We start from the raw sequence: 16,354 nt of genomic DNA on the forward strand, positions 1-16,354 counted from the left end.
GAGCAGGTGGGGGGGGGGCGGGTGGCATCACTGATGTGTCTTCAGGTCTGCTTGGCGTTTCTGTGACTTGCACAGACAGTCCATTACAAAACCGCCCAGACCAGACGCTTCCCAGCAGAATCCAGTAAAGGAGGCTTCTGGCAGGAGGGGTGAAGCCAGAAGCAGACGCCATGAGGAGCTGAGAGAAGAATGTGGCCGGGGGACCAACCTGAGAACACCTCCAAGGTCTGTCCCCACACTTCTCCCATGAGAACCTTCCCAAGCTGTTCCCATCTATGCTGTCCATGGCCACAGGAAATAACACCCCAGAGGGCTCGGAGGAGCACAGACTCCCCAAATGAGAAAAATAAGAAGCCTACACTGCCGCCTGCACCCCCATCAATCCCAATGCATTCATGGGCACGGACACCCGGAAAGCAAACAGTGACCTGAAAGACAGCGTCGGTGAGCATCTACTCCATGGAAAACTTACCACTCTGCTCTTTCTCTCTCTCCTCTCCTCCCACCCCCCCAAACAGCAGCTATCTGCTGATTCTGAGCTCTGATGGCACCCTCTCTGGCGAGTGTACCTGGACCTTTAGGAAGGAAGGCCAGGAAGGTCCTGGCCCCAGTGTAACAACTCCAGCACCTGCTTGGTGCGGGGGCACAGGGAGTGCCGAGCGCTGATGTGTAAATAAGGCACGTGCTGTTTCACTGTCGTGCTACCCAGATCTGAGCTCAGGTCACCCGCCTCAAAGATACTTCTCTACGGGCTGCAGAATTATGGAGTCTTTGATGAGAGAGAGGAGAGGGAGAAAGAAGGGAGTGGGCAATCCTGAAAGCCAGAAAGGAAGAATGTCAGTGGGCATCTGAACCTCACAATCAGCAGAGAAGGGAAGTGGGTGAGGCAGGGAGAGCAGGGGTCCAGCTCCCAGAGACAGCCTGGAGGCCCCGGGAAAGTCAGGCCCAGCCTGTCAAAAGCAAAGGCTCACTCGTTCCTGGATTGTGCCTGGGCAGCATCTGCTTTGTCCCAGAGATGCCCCGCCCATGGCACAGCTGCATAGTGGGGATGGGGCAGCTCAGGACTCACCCCGCTCTGCAGCTCCTGGCTCTTCTTGGCATGCTCCATCTGGGAGCTGTCGGCCACACTGGTGAACTTCAGCTCATCCACCCTCTGCCGGTAGTTTTTCTGTTTCCAAAGAAAAGGATCCCTGTGGCATTCGGATTTGGCTATCCCCACCACCACACTTGTGCTTACATCCACACGCACACTCTCAGTGACTCCCCCATCTTCTCGGGGGGAGTCCTCCAGCTGGGTCTGCCGCTTAATCGGGACCCCACAGACCTGACACAGCCTGCTCTGGGGAGCTTCTCCTAGGTGCTGCTCCTGAATGAGGACCTGAATTTCTCCCCTCACTAAACCCTATACTCCACTTTGTGCCCTGGGATGCATCCAGTTTTATAAATTGAGACCTGGCATGGGAAAGTGAGGCAAAGGGAACTTGGACTTTACAACCAGGGAGACAGAGGCCAAACCTCGCCTCCGCCTCCTTCCAGCTTTGTGACCTTGGGCGCATCACTTAATCCCCCGAGCCACTCCCACCACAATGGTACAGAAAATAGCAGCTGCCCCACTGTGGGGCAGAGCAGAGGCTTCAGGGCTCTGCTTTCCACGAGGGGAGTCCTAGGACATGGGGAGTGTTCACATTAGCCATCACCATCATGCACGGTGCTGTTATGACCATCTATGCTCTAGGGAGAGGAAATGCCAGGAGCCGCGGACCGGAGGAGGCTGGCGGCCAGGTGGGATTCACCTTCACAGTTTCTTCGTGTCCTGTCCTCCTTGTGTCCCTGCCTCCCAGCCACAAAGTGACTGGCAAAATTTCAAATGTGCTAATTCTGTGTCCCCACAGGGACTTCTTGTCTTTCCTGGAGGTTAGCTCCGCTGGCTTTTCCACGGGAGGTGCCAAAGTTGATGGGAAAGGTGGCAGCTGAGCATGGCTGACTGAAGCTAAAGCTGCATGTGGCGGGGAGAGCAGAGAGGAGCAAAACCCCGGTGCTGTCAGCAAGAGGGTCACAGATACCAACTGAACCCAAAATAGGGTTTGGAATATTGAAGCCTCCAAATGTCCTCCCTTGAGGAAAAAAAATTCCCAGAGACAATATTCCAAAGAGATTTGTAATTTTCCTCTCTCGTTCCAGTGTGTTGAATGGGAAAACTCCTTCACCACATAATTGAAGGAGGTCGCATTACCCTTCCATGGTTGGAAATTCCCGATCATTCCAGACTCTGCCTTGGTCAAATCCTAAGAACTTACTGTGGAGCCAAGAACCCGCCCTTTACAGGGCACAATAGAAATATAAAACAGGCAAAGAGGATGCTGTCTTCCTGGCCCTTGAGGAGCTTAATAATTAGTAGGCACAGGAAGTCAGACAGAGATGGGAATTCCTAAGGATGGAGGTCAGCCAGTTGGGTTTCCTCACCAAACCTTTATCCAAGACAAATGGGGCTTTGTTTGCTCCACCTGGAGTTTAGCAGGCCTGAAAAGAAACTAAGTAATAGGAACCATAAAACGTCGTTCGCTTTTCTCTACCTTCTTTATTTCTATATTCTAACCTTAAGTGTGTCTGTGTCTGAGAGAAGGATGAGCAGTGGAAAAATAAGAATAATTTACAAAACGTGCTTTGGGGATGCGAGACCACTTTGTGGGCAGGAGCTGGGGCCTCAGACCGCACACACTGGGACAGATCCCAGCTCTGCTACCTACTAGAAATGTGACTCTTAGTCTCTCTTTTCCTCTTTTCCTATAAAATGAGGATATTAATAGGTTAGTAAGAGTGTCTACTCACATAGGGCGGTTGTGAGCCATAAATGAGCAGTATGTATGTAACGCACTCAAAATGGTCAATCAATGACAGCAACGATTGCATAATTATTATCAGCCCACCAAGGTCAGCTACATTATTACTATTATTGCCATTTGCAAGAGAGATGCTGACTCAGCCTTCCTGATCCTGAAACAAGAGTTCCCTTTGAAGATTCCCAAACAGAGCTCCTGCAATAATCACACTTCCAAATGAAATGCCCTTCCAAAATCCTCCTCTGCCTGCTGCCCAAGCCAGCTTTACATGGTGTAAAGAGAAGCTGAGGCTTGGACTCTGTAACATTCTGTTTCACCCGAGAGGAAGAGGATCGGAAGGCTCGAGTGACTTGCCCAAAGTCTGCAGCGAGTTTAAGGCACAGGCATCATGTGAATGCTGACCTCCAAACATCAGGTTCTCTGACTCAGGAACAATCACACATGCCTCCCATGACAAACACATTTCCCTTCGAGCTCATCGACTGTGTGTGACAACCCTTCTGAATTTTTCCTTGGATGTCGCTGCTTCTCTATGTAAATCGGTAGGCTTCTTACAGACACCTCCCCGGGATGGGTAAGGGTGTGGAAGACTAACCAGGGTGCACTGCAGGTGCAAAAATGAAGAAAGGCTCCTCTGAGTCAGGCTCAAAAAATCATGGGGGTTGGAGAGGGGGAAGCAGAGGGAAAGATGGCTCTCGGGGACTCGTGGGCTGAGAACCACTGGAAGCCAGGGCCTGAGCTTGGGTTACCTCGCTAACCAGCTGTCCAGCCTTCTTGGCCTGTTCCAGATTGAGACTCCCCTCCGTGAGCCACCCGACTCCTTTCATCCACGCTAGGTCGGCCTTGTACTGCAGCTGCAAGAGAAAACCCAAGCTGTAATGGGACGCAGGGATGCAGATGGGGCAAAGGTGTTGGGAGACTTAGGGAAACCCTTGCTCTTGCCTTCGTTTTCCTAAAAGAACTGCCCCCCCCCACTCTTTTATAATCAGGCACAGCAATCTCCTTGGGGGTGAAGCCACTGGGCCCACTTTGTAACCAGCAGAGCATGTTCTGCCTCAGTGCTGAAACCCCACCACCGACCAAAAAGAGGGCTTTTCAGAATTTCTTACCAAAAATCTTATCTACCAACCTACTAAATTTCCAAGATTTACTTGCCGTCTTCAACACTTGCTTCTTCCCCTTTGCTCATCGCCATTATCAGCACATCTTGACTCCTACAGTAGCTCGGAGCCCCAATCCTCCACCCTCTAGCCTCCATTGTCTCGACTTTTATCTATAGCTCTACCTCCCCACCCATTCTCCCTGGGCCCAGCACCTCTTAGCAGTTCTTCCTCCGAGTTATGTAATAGATTCATGCACAGGTTCCAAATCACCCTCACAATGTCACTGCACCCAACTGCAGGAGATGCATGAGTAGAACTGGCAGTGAGTGAGGGCTCACCTCGCTCTGGAGCCCATAAGCTTTCTTGGCCCACTGAGTCTTCATATCTTCAGGCAGTACGGTGTATTCATGCAGCTTTGTCCTGTAGTCCAGGTCGCTGGCCAGAGCTTGGGCCTTCTTAGCATGCTTGATGTGTACCATATCCATGGGTAGGTGAAAGTGGGTCTTACTCTCTTCAAAGCCTTTCTTGTATTCAACCTTGAATGTATCAACAAGGCCCATTACTTGAAGTCTGCCTTTGCAGAAGGGATTTACACCACAGGAAAGAAGCCCAGGCTTTTGTGAGGAATTGGCAATGCCACTCATCTGTCAGAAAGGTGTGACCCAATTTCTGGCTCTAGAAGGGGGTGGGGGTGGGGAGCTACAGTTCCACACTCCTTTGTTTCTAGGAAGAATGCCTCTCACCAATATTAAATCTTTTTATCTGGCTGATCCAGGAGGAGAAGGTTCTATCCAAGGTTTCTGCAGACTCCTTAAGAGGCAGAATAACAAACCCTGGGCTCCAGAGCCAGATCAGCCTGAGTTCAAGCTGGTCTACCTCTTGCCAGTTGGATGACCTCTGGAAAGTTACATCACCTCTCTAAGGGCTCATGTTCCTCAGGGGACTATTGTGATAAGCAAACAAAATAGTAGCTGAAATCTGCTTAGTACAGGGACTGCCATATAGCAAACACCTGATAAATGTTCACAGTGAGGATGGCAATGACGATGGTGGTGATGGTGATAATAGTGATGATGGTGGTAATGATGGTGATGGTGGTGATGCGAGTGATGATGACGATGGTGGTAATGATGGTGATGGTGGAGATGGTGGAGATGGTGATGATGGTGGTGTTGATAGTGGTGATAGTGATGATGGTGGTGATAGTGGTGATGATGGTGACAGTGATGATGGTGGTGATGGTGGTGGTGATAGTGATGGTGGTGATGGTGGTGATGATAGTGGTGATAGTGATGATGATGGTGATGGTGGTGGTGATAGTGATGATGGTGGTGATGGTGGTGATGGTGGAGATGGGGAGATGGTGGTGATGGTGGTGATGATGGTGGTGATAGTGATGATGGTGGTGATGGTGGTAGTGATAGTGATGATGGTGGTGATGGTGGTGATGGTGGTGATGGTGGAGATGGGGAGATGGTGGTGATGGTGGTGATGATGGTGGTGATGGTGGTGGTGATAGTGATGATGGTGGTGATGGTGGTGATGATGGTGGTGACAGTGATGATGGTGGTGATGGTGGTGATGGTGGTGATGGTGGAGATGGGGAGATGGTGGTGATGGTGGTGATAGTGATGGTGGTGATGGTGGTAGTGATAGTGATGATGGTGGTGATGGTGGTGATGGTGGTGATGGTGGAGATGGGGAGATGGTGGTGATGGTGGTGATGATGGTGGTGATAGTGATGGTGGTGATGGTGGTGGTGATGATGATGGTGGTGGTGATGATGATGGTGGTGGTGGTGATGATGGTGGTGGTGGTGATGGTGGTGGTGGTGGTGATGATGATGGTGGTGGTGATGGTGGTGGTGATGATGATGGTGGTGGTGATGATGATGGTGGTGGTGATGGTGGTGATGATGATGTGGTGGTGGTGATGATGGTGGTGGTGATGATGATGGTGGTGGTGGTGGTGGTGATGATGGTGGTGGTGGTGATGGTGGTGGTGGTGGTGATGATGATGGTGGTGGTGATGGTGGTGGTGGTGATGATGGTGGTGGTGGTGATGGTGGTGGTGGTGGTGATGATGATGGTGGTGGTGATGGTGGTGGTGATGATGATGGTGGTGGTGATGATGGTGGTGGTGGTGATGGTGGTGGTGATGATGATGTGGTGGTGGTGATGATGGTGGTGGTGATGATGATGGTGGTGGTGGTGGTGGTGATGATGGTGGTGGTGGTGGTGATGGTGGTGGTGGTGGTGATGGTGGTGGTGGTGATGATGATGGTGGTGGTGATGGTGGTTGTGATAGTGATGATGGTGGTGATGGTGATGATGATGACAATGGTGATGGTGATGGTGATGATGACAATGGTGGTAATAATGGTGATGGTGGAGATGATGGAAATGGTGGTGATGGTGATATGTGTGGGGGGAAGGTGGCATGCTATAATAGAAGCAGTATGATGCCAGTAAGCAAGAGTCCTAGGATCTAATGCTACCCCTCCACCTTTATCACTGACTACTATATGACTTTGGGCAAGACACAATCTTTTTGGCCCCAATTGCTCCAACTGCAAATAAGAAGTATCATTTTTTTCTCTAAGAAGAAGCCAAATTCTCAATGTCTCAGTATATTTCATGATTATGCATGTCATAGGACTTGTTCCATAGGCACATCCAAAATGGCAACCCAGATGCCAACTCTCTTATTCTAGTCAAAGCCTGGCTCCTAAATGACTCATCAGGTAATTATATCTGGCTGTACCACGGGAGCAGCATAAGCCAGCCTCCTAACTTGGAGCAACAATTGTAAAGCAGAAACTCAATGCTCATGTGTCCTTTTGGCCTGCTCAACATTGGCAGGGAAGACCTGATCTGAAACCAAGTCTGTCCTTCCCCCAAAGGATTTTGGTAAGTGACATTTAGCAGGGTTAATCTCCAGCCATTACAGTTGTTTACAAGCAGCGTCATTTTGATTGGTTGGAGTTTGGATGCCCCAGTTGTTTGCTAACTATTTTGGATATCAAGTGTGTCTCGGCCACAGGACTCAGCCGGGACATTGCCCACAACAAGCAGGATGCTTAGTGTCTGACTCTCCCCATAGAATTAAGCTCCCCTGGGGAGGAACCTGTTATGTGTTGTTCATTCCTACAGCCCTGGTGTCTTACGCAGGGTCTTGCTCGTAGTAGTTGCTTGGTAAATGTCTGTGGAATAATACAGGTGGACGGACACCTTTGTACCTTGAGCCGTAGATACTGGTCACCCTTCGGGCCCACACTCCTCATTTACTTTAAAAGAACAGTACACTTTGGCTAAATAAAGAAAGTGAACAAACTTCTTGCTCAAGCCAGGAGAAAAATTGTAGGTGGGAGTCAATCAAAAGGTCCCAGGTGAAGTAGGCCCTGGAAGGACTTTTAAAGCAGCACAAGTCTGAGGAAAGGGTTGAGGGACAGGGAAGAGTTTACCTCACTGCTCATCTTGGCCACCTGCAGAGAGTGCAGAAGCCTCGAGTCTGTAGTGCCCATGACTTTGCCTTTCGTTTTCTCATACTCTTCTTTATATTTAATCTTGAGAGAAGGAAGAAAGTCTACGGTGAGGGGAAGAGAAACTTTGCCACCTCAGGGGCTCTGGTATTCACAAGGCAACGGGAACAATTCTGAAAACAACCTCCCAGTCTTTCAGGAACCCAGAAGAAGATTAAAGTCATGGGATGTTTACAACATAAGCAGTCATTATTTTTTTCCGCAGGACCACTAACATTTTTATGGGAGCCACTTCTTATGCATTTCTGAGTTAATGAGAAGAAACCTACATTGCTAGCAAGCTCTCCAGAGGCTTTGGCGGCCAGCAGAGAAATAGCATCCAGCTTCATCTCAAATCCTTTCCCCTTGGCCTTCTCCCAGCTTTCTTTGTACTTAACCTGACAAACAGAAACACAGGTGAATAGGAGTCAGGATCCATATTCCTGCCCGAAGTTTAAGAAGACATTTTTTCTAAAGATTTTATTTATTTATTTGACAGAGAGAGACACAGCAAGAGAAGGAACACAAGCAGGGGAAGTGGGAGAGGAAGAAGCAGGCTCCCCGCTGAGCAGGGAGCCCAACGCAGGGCTCGATGCCAGGACCCTGGGATCGCGACCTGAGCCGAAGGCAGATGCTTAACGACTGAGCCACCCAGGTGCCCCTAAAAAGACACTTAAAAGAACAACAACAGGGGCTTCTGGGTGGCCCAGTCAGTTAAGCATCAGACTCTTGGCTTTGACTCAGCTCATGATCTCTGGGTCATGAGACTGGGCTCCGTGCTGAGCATGGAGCCTGCTTAAGATTCTCTCTCTCCCTCTGCCCCTCCCCTCCCCTCTCCCTCTCTAAACAACAACAACAAAGCTGGTTTCTTCATCTGTTTACAGACCAGAATCTTGGGTCATTATTGTCAAAATGGTCATAGCAATTACTGAGACAGTGCATTGATTCCTGAGCTATGGGGCCACGCAGGGCAGAGGCGATGGGACAGAACAAAGAGAAGAGTCATGTGTCCATCCTGGCTGTGTTGTTTCCTGATCATGAGACCTTGGGCAAACACATCCTCTCTCAGCCTTACTTTGCCATTTGCAAAAAAGAAAGAAAACAAAACAACAACAAAAAACCTCTTATTACCTGTCTCAGGGTTGCTGTGGGGATAAACTGGATATAGAACATGAACACAGAACCTAAGCTGGTAAAGACAAAAGCTATTGATGTTGGCATGGTAACAACACCTACAGGTTATTGACCCTTCCTAAGTGCCTTCTACTCATCAACTGTCAATCTTCGCATTAGGCCTGTGAGGCTCAGAGACATCAATGACCGGATGTAGGTCACGCAGCTTAAAAATGGCAGTGCCAGCTTCTGACTCAGAGCATTCGGATACCAAAGCCCATGCCACTGGGTCTCTGCCATAAATAGGTCCTAAGGGTTATGATGGTTGGATAATTCCATATGTAAGATGCTTATCTCAGTGCCCAGCAGAAAGCAGGCATTCAATAAATGGTGGTTCCTCTTCTTCTTCTCCTGCCCCCATCTAGGATAAGAAGCCTAACCACAGCCCTCTGGTGACTCCAGGAAGAATCTAGTGGTTAAGATTGATCTTAAAACTTAAATTTTCAGGGCACCTGGGTGGTTCAGTCGGTTAAGCCTCTGCCTTCAGTTCAGGTCATGATCTCTGGGTCCTGGGATCGAGCTCCGGTTCAGGCTCCCCGCTCAGCGGGGAGTCTGCTTCTCCCTCTCCCCACTGCTCATGCTCTCTCTCTCTCAGTCTCTCTCTCAAATACATAAATAAACAAAATCTTTAAAAAAAACCCTCAAATTTTCTCCGCACAGCAAAGCAGCAATCAGAAGTCACCAGGACAATGATGATGGTGTGTGTGTGTTTGAGCTCATACTGTACACACATTCACATAATAAGAATTAAATTCCTGTGATCAATTTATCCCCAGTGAACGACCACATGCCATGAGACAGCAAAATTCAAAACCAAAACATGATGGGCTCCTTTGATGAACATCTCTCACAAACAGAATAGCCTCTGGTTCTCAGGCCTGGTGCCCTCATCCTCACATTGGTTAGATAAGCCCCACCAAGTTCTCACCTCCATTGCTCGCTCACCTCACTAAATAGTTTGGCATTGGTTTTGGCCTTCACCAGCTGAGGTACATCCTGTGTCAATGTGTAATTCAACTTATTTTTCTCATAGTCAGCACGATAATTCACCTGTTGGATTTAAAATAAACCCACAGGGTAAATGCAAGGTTTTTAGATAGACAGAAGGTGAATTCCGGAGGCAATGCTCTCTTTTTCACTTTCCCCTTGGGCCCACAGCTGAGAAGGAGTTTCTGGAAAGGGCATTTGACAAGGAAGCCTGCAATTTTATGAATGTTTTAAGTTAACTGATTAAAGACGTCAAATGGAAAGTAAAACAACTCAAAGGCACACTCAGAGTTGTGAGTTTATAAAAGATTTCCCTGCGGTTACTTCACCAACTCTCCTTTGAAGCACTTGAGAGTAGAGAACTTGTTTTTTGGGTTTTGTTTTGTTTTGTTTTGTTTTGTTTTTTAATGTGCCGCAGCGCTGAACATCTCGCTTATACAGAGAGTAGATACTCAAAGAGTAATTATCAGATGGCTGCCCACATTGAAAAAAAAAGCCACCTTAATCACACATAAAAAGTCAACCAGACATCATGTGATTCTTAGTGGAAAAATACAACATCATCTGAAAAGCATCCTTGCCCCAAAATTGAACCTGAACCTGATCAAACCTATAGATCTGACTACTACTATTTTAAAGAACATTTGGAGGCCAGAGGAACACATGAAGTCCACACTAAGATGCAGGACACAAAGCTCAGACTGTGGCAAACGTAACAGGATCAACAATCCAATTTCTTCAATAAGCCACTTGCGAGAAAAGAAAAGAGAGAAACAGGAAAACGTAAAGATGAAAAGAATTTTAAAGACCTATCAACCAGTCACAAGCATGGACTTCATTCGGATCCTGACTCAAACTAACTGTAGAACTGTAAAATTATAATTTTATCAGATCATTGGAATGTTAAATGCTAATAGGACACTGGTGATATCAAGAATTATTATTAGTTTTTTGGTGTGATGTATTAAAATTGTATAACATGTTTAATTTTTTTTTATCTTTTAGAGATGCACCCTAAAATATTGATAGATTATATTATTTAATCTCTGGGATTTTCTTCAAAATAACAGAGGAGGGAGAAGGGGATGGGCATACAGATGAAGCAAGACTGGCCATGAGTGGATAGAGGTTGAAGCCGAATGATGGATACACGGGGGCTCATTACACTATCCTTTCTACATTTAAATATAGCTGGAATTTTCCATAATAAAAAGTTTAAATTGAGGGGGGTCATCTTGTGGTTGTCACAAGACATATGTCACTGTTAATGAATGCCAAACCCTTGGGGAGTCAGGTATCCAGGGGCCACAAAGCACTTGAGTCCCCCACACCTGGCTGGGGGAGGGCAGGTCACTTACATGACTCAGTTGCTGGGCATTGATTTTGGCTTGGAGAATCTGAGGGGTATTGGTCACAGAGCTGTACTTCAACTTGTCAATGCTTTGCCTGTAGTTGACCTGGTTAAAAAAAAAAAAAAAGACACAAGAAGATGTCACCAGCACTTTTCTTTAAGATTTGCTTAGTTCCCGGGCGCCTGGGTGGCTCAGTTGGTTAAGCGACTGCCTTCGGCTCAGGTCATGATCCTGGAGTCCCGGGATCGAGTCCTGCATCGGGCTCCCTGCTTGGCAGGGAGTCTGCTTCTCCCTCTGACCCTCCCCCCTCTCATGCTCTCTGTCTCTCATTCTCTCTCTCAAATAAATAAATAAAATCTTTAAAAAAAAAAAGATTTGCTTAGTTCCCTACCCCTAAGCCCAGCAGAGCTGTGATTCTCCTATTACTAAAAGGACCAAAGATTCCAGTTGGAAACCAACAGACACTCCAAGCCCAGAGATGAAAAACAAAAACGATACGTTGAAGAGTGAGTCACTTGAACAGGCAGTGCACCCAAGAGGTCAACGAAACTGTCAGTGAGCACAGGAAAAGGTGCTCATCCACATTGTTATTATTAGGAACCAGAGAAATGCATATTAAAACTGCAACAAGACACCCCTCCACATTCGCCTGCAGAGTGAAAATTTGAACTGCTGACGATACCAAGGGCTGGCAAGGATGTGGGAGCTGCGGAAACTCTCACAACACAGCTGGCGGAAGTGAGGGTTGGCCAGCCACTTTGGGAACCAATATGGCGCTTTGGCACACACACATACCCCAAGGCTCCACAATTCTATTCCTAGGTGCGTTCCCAAAGAAAAACACATGCACAAGGTCGCTTTATAATAATTCAAGCTGCCAGTTCTTTTCTATATATGTTTTATACTTCTAAAGAAAAGAGGTTTTTTAAGAAGGGAAAGAAAAATGAAAGAGACAAAAAGTCCAACCGATGCGGTGTCTAAGTGAGAGGCCATGGCACATCAGTGGCTCCGTGTGAGGACAGTCTCACATGTCTTCACCCCGTACACCAGCCCCGCCTGGCCCTCGCTTCCGCCTTGCCAGAGTCCCCAAGAAAAGGGCCCGAAGCTGGGCACTTTCCTGAAAGAAGAAGGGTGGGTGGGTTCAGAAGAGAAGGTGGTGAGCCTCCAGCACCGCCTGGTGCACAGACTTCCGGTTTCCCACTATTTCAAGATACTGGGGGCTCGTGGCTTTTCTCCTTTGAAAGTACAATTTGCCCCTCAGAGACCCCAGGATTATTAGCTATTTGCCCATGAGAAGATATTCATCCAATCATCTTATTTTCCTCCAAGCATGCCTAGGAGCCACTGCAGAGAGAATGGGAACTTGAGCAGAGAGGCAAAGGAACGTGTGAGGCTTGAGGGCAGGTGATAAGGGGAGGAAGCGGAGTGGAGCTGAGTGAGGGCCCCAGGCACCCGCACAGGTGGAAGGGGAGCTGGGATGCAGGCGAGTGATGAGCAAGAGTGTGAGCTGGTGGATGGTAAATGACCTCTTGCCTGCGTGGTCCCGTCATTCATTCATTTGTTCATTCATTCATTCCTTCAACAGTCACAGAGCGTCCACTCTGCGCAGAGTGAGCAAACACAGACACAGCCCCGTCCACGTAGATATCTCAGCTGGGTCCTTGCTCCCAGGACCCCAAGCTGACCCAGTGCTGGAGACCCCTGAGCACCCACCCCAACACAGGCTCCAGGCTACACCCTTCCATCAGCTACGCTCTGGCTTTGTTCACAGCAATCGGGTCACTGAACGCCCCACACCCAGTCTTCATGCCTCTGTTTTATTGCCTGAGGCCCAGGACGCCACCCAGGATCCCACCCAGTGTGGCAGCTTCTTTAGGCCTACACCACGCCTAAGATCGTCACAGCCCCCTTGTTGTGTCCCCACTATCTACTGCCATCCCTGCCCAGACCTCCACCTCCCGCCTCTGGCCACGCTCCTCCGGCTGCCGGCTCTGCCCTATACTACACTCTACTACCCTTCCATTCGCCGTCTGTCTGGAGTCTGATGCCATTCTATCTTATTGCTGCCTCCGTAGGTGACGGCCCTCCCCAGGGAGTCTTTGTAGCCCAAAGGTCACAAAGTTGGTGACAGCCAGACGGACCACTAGCTGGCTACTGGCGAAGCACTAGTCTGGGCTCAGTGTTTGACCTCATTGTTGGGGAAGTAGTAAGGAGTGGTGGGGACTGTGGCAAGGGACAGCCATTGCTACTCAGCTCTGGGGGACAGTTAGGGTGCAACAATGTGGGGCCCAGCGTGATCAGATTTTCCAGTGATTCCAAACAAACCAAATATCCATATTATTATGTCAAGTCTTGCAATTTTCAAATGCTGACAAATAGTTCAGTATTTTTAGAACCCAGTGACCCAAGTGAAATAGACCTATGCTTCATTTCTTTCTTGTACTCACTCCACTCCTGCCTGTCCCAATATGGGCTAATAATAATCATGGCTTAAAAACAATACCATTACTATGTGCCTAGCATTATTTCAAGTGCTTCACACATCTTAATGCATTTAATCCAACCACCCTGTGGATAGACACTCTTATTATCCCTACCTTACAATGTGAAAACTGAGGCCCAGAGAACTGAAGTGATTGGCCCAAGGTCACCCAGCTAATGTCAGGATTCAAATTCTAGCATTCTGCCTCCCAAAGTGGTTCTCACCCTCTACACTGTCAATCTGGTTTGCCAAAGCTAGTGTCGTGTGCTTGCAACTATTATTTTACAGATGAACCTGGGATCCCCTGTAGCCAAAACTACCACTGTTTACACAGGGAAATATATCCTGGGTACAAACAAATGACTTACAAATTAATTTCTAGGACAGGATCTAGGAAAAACAGTGTGTTCCTGACACCGGGACACAGGGTATTTTGTGGGATTCGGAGATAAAGAATAGCATCGCTTTGTGCTTTTTGGTTAATGGTTCAATGACAGAAGTTTTTGCACATTCTGAGTTGCGGATAAGGGGTATAAAGGAAAAGGAGGAAATATAAAGTCATTTCAATGTCAACCGTTAATGAGATTAGAGTGCACTGGCTTCCTAATGCATTAACTCAGAGGGGAAATTATCATCTCATAATAAAGAGTCTGTTAGAGTTCAGAATTGTGCATGATAAAATGTCATGAAAACTGTATTTTTTAAAAGGCATATTCCTTCCCAATAATTTTGCATTAAATCTGTTGCAGAGCACAATTACTCTCCTCTGCAGGACATAATTAACAGTCTCCATGATTAATCACATCCTTGCAACATCACATGCTTGGCCATTGCTTCAATCTACTTTCTGAAGGAACTCTTTGCTGAGGATGGAGTCTCATTTTAATGCTATTACTGCTGATAAAATCCATCTGAAGGGAATGCTCTCTAATTAAAGACCCGTGCTTGTTTATTTAATTTCATAGCTATTTGACCACCTTTAGAGCCACCAGACAGAGAGACCATAAATGCTCTTGTAATGGATTCCCCAAAGTTCCTGAAGACTTAAGTCCCTACACTAGGGGCGATAAACTCAAATTCACACGGGAGCCAGGAAGGGAAGATGAAGGATAATAAGATAACACTTAGCACCTGCCACTCAGTCCCAGACAGTTGCTCCCATGCGGGAACTAGAGCTGTCGTTTCCAGAGTTTTTAGATTTTTCTAGAATAGGTGAAAATATGAATTTTTATACGACCTCCCCAAATCTCTAAATGTTGGTCCAATTATTTTTTAAACATTGTGTGGTCAAACTAAACACCTCTGCAACCTGAATCTGGCTCCTGGGCTTCCAGTTCAGAATCTCCCTCTGCTTCTAATTAATCCTTCTAACCCAGGCTGGTTTCATTCTTCTATCAGACTTGCCCAGGTGAGCAGGCTGTATTTCAGGTGCATAGTTTGATCCACAGCCTTGCACAGACAAATGTAATAGCAAGTCATGTCACACCGGGAGTACAAAGTTGTAGGAATCTCTCTAGTTTGACTGTGCTCTTAAGCATGATTGATGGAGGTCTACGAACAGAGTACACACCCCCATTCTAATGAGGTGCTCTTGGTCCTCAAGTCCCAGGTAATGCATGCAGCAAAAAAAGGAAGGAAGTAGCTTAGGTAGTCAAGTGTAACCTTGGGTTTCATGAAGGTGAAGTGATAAGTCAACCCAATCAAACTTCCTGGGAAAAGAAGAAGCAAAGCTTAGTCTCCCTTTATAGTCCTCGACTTCCCATCCTTTGCTTTACTATATATTTGAAAAGCCCATTTCATTCATTAAACTATTGTTTGCCATTGATTGTCCTTTGTTGTCCTATAAACCATGCTAAACACTGGAGATGCCCAGCTGAACCCAACACTGCTCTCACTCCAAGCAAAAGGGAGAACAATGTGAAGACCTACTTACCAGGAGCAAAACCCAAGTCAGTGCTACTGGAGTTGTGCTGATCCCAAAGGAATGTGAAGGAAAGTAGCACTGGGCATTCAGTAAATATATGTTGAATTATTTGTTAAATTATTGATTGGGTAGAGATAACCATCACTGACAAATAACTATGATATGAACTCAGTTCTAAACCACTTTACGTTTTAAGAAAACAGATGACTTTAATCTTTTTCTTTGTGCTTTTCTGTATTTTCTAAATTTCCTGTAATAAACAAATATAGTAAAATTCCTATTATTAGAAAATAATAAATTTAATTAGTTATACTTATTTCACTGGGGCAAGCCGAACTATAGATAAATAAAATCACCGCTATAATAATTAAGAAATACATATACTTTCCCAAATGCTCTTGAGAAAAAAAATTAAGTCAACATTACCTCTTCCTCTCAACTTACAGCCATTTTATTTTACTTCCTTTAGTCCCTCAACATAGCACACTCCAAAACTTTAAATTAAAAAAAAAAAAAGAAAGCTCATCATCATTGTTAAGGAAGAGTAATTTTAAAGGTGCCCAAAGGCAGACATATTCTACCAAATTCTAACTGACTGCTAGTTATTTTCAAGATGAAACCAGAGTTGTCCCCACCTTACATGGGAAATCTAACAGTTTCCAAACATTCATGAATGGACTTTCCTAACAGAAGAGTTCCCTTTCTCAATCCCTTCCATTAGGAACTGTTGTATCTTGTTTCTTTCCATCTTGCTACTTAAGAATCACTCCACAAGAAGAAGTGACAAGGAGTAAGAGAAGATGTTCCTGGAGGGGGACTTACATCTTTCAAGGGAACCAGTTTCATTGTTGTTTGATAGGAAGGAGTGAGAGTGGCAGGGTAGTTGTAGTCCACAACGTCGTGTTTATAATCAGCCTTGTAAGCGATCTAAAACACAAAGAAAAAAAAACACACAAAAAAAGAAATTAGTCCC

General features: G+C 46.6%; 1 protein-coding gene across 7 annotated transcripts in view; it reads right to left on the minus strand.

Annotated features, from left to right (window-relative positions):
* Positions 1-16,354, minus strand: part of NRAP (nebulin related anchoring protein) — a 71,619-nt gene that overhangs the window by 34,111 nt on the left and 21,154 nt on the right. For 6 of the 7 annotated variants that reach the window (XM_054508396.2, XM_045878864.3, XM_045878865.3 and 3 more), the window contains 8 exons: positions 16,204-16,308; positions 10,982-11,080; positions 9,582-9,686; positions 7,754-7,861; positions 7,407-7,508; positions 4,282-4,479; positions 3,590-3,694; positions 1,070-1,168 (listed from right to left, as the gene is read on the minus strand). In XM_054508396.2, coding sequence (XP_054364371.1) covers positions 1,070-1,168; positions 3,590-3,694; positions 4,282-4,479; positions 7,407-7,508; positions 7,754-7,861; positions 9,582-9,686; positions 10,982-11,080; positions 16,204-16,308 — 921 coding nt within the window. The remainder of the gene's footprint in view (positions 1-1,069; positions 1,169-3,589; positions 3,695-4,281; positions 4,480-7,406; positions 7,509-7,753; positions 7,862-9,581; positions 9,687-10,981; positions 11,081-16,203; positions 16,309-16,354) is intronic. The other variant, XM_045878867.3, reaches the window with a different exon arrangement.

Source organism: Mirounga angustirostris, unplaced genomic scaffold (assembly GCF_029215605.1).
Source record: "Mirounga angustirostris isolate CCGP_5_RB_7025 unplaced genomic scaffold, mMirAng1.0.hap1 SCAF_6, whole genome shotgun sequence".
Taxonomy (NCBI): Eukaryota; Metazoa; Chordata; class Mammalia; order Carnivora; family Phocidae; genus Mirounga; species Mirounga angustirostris.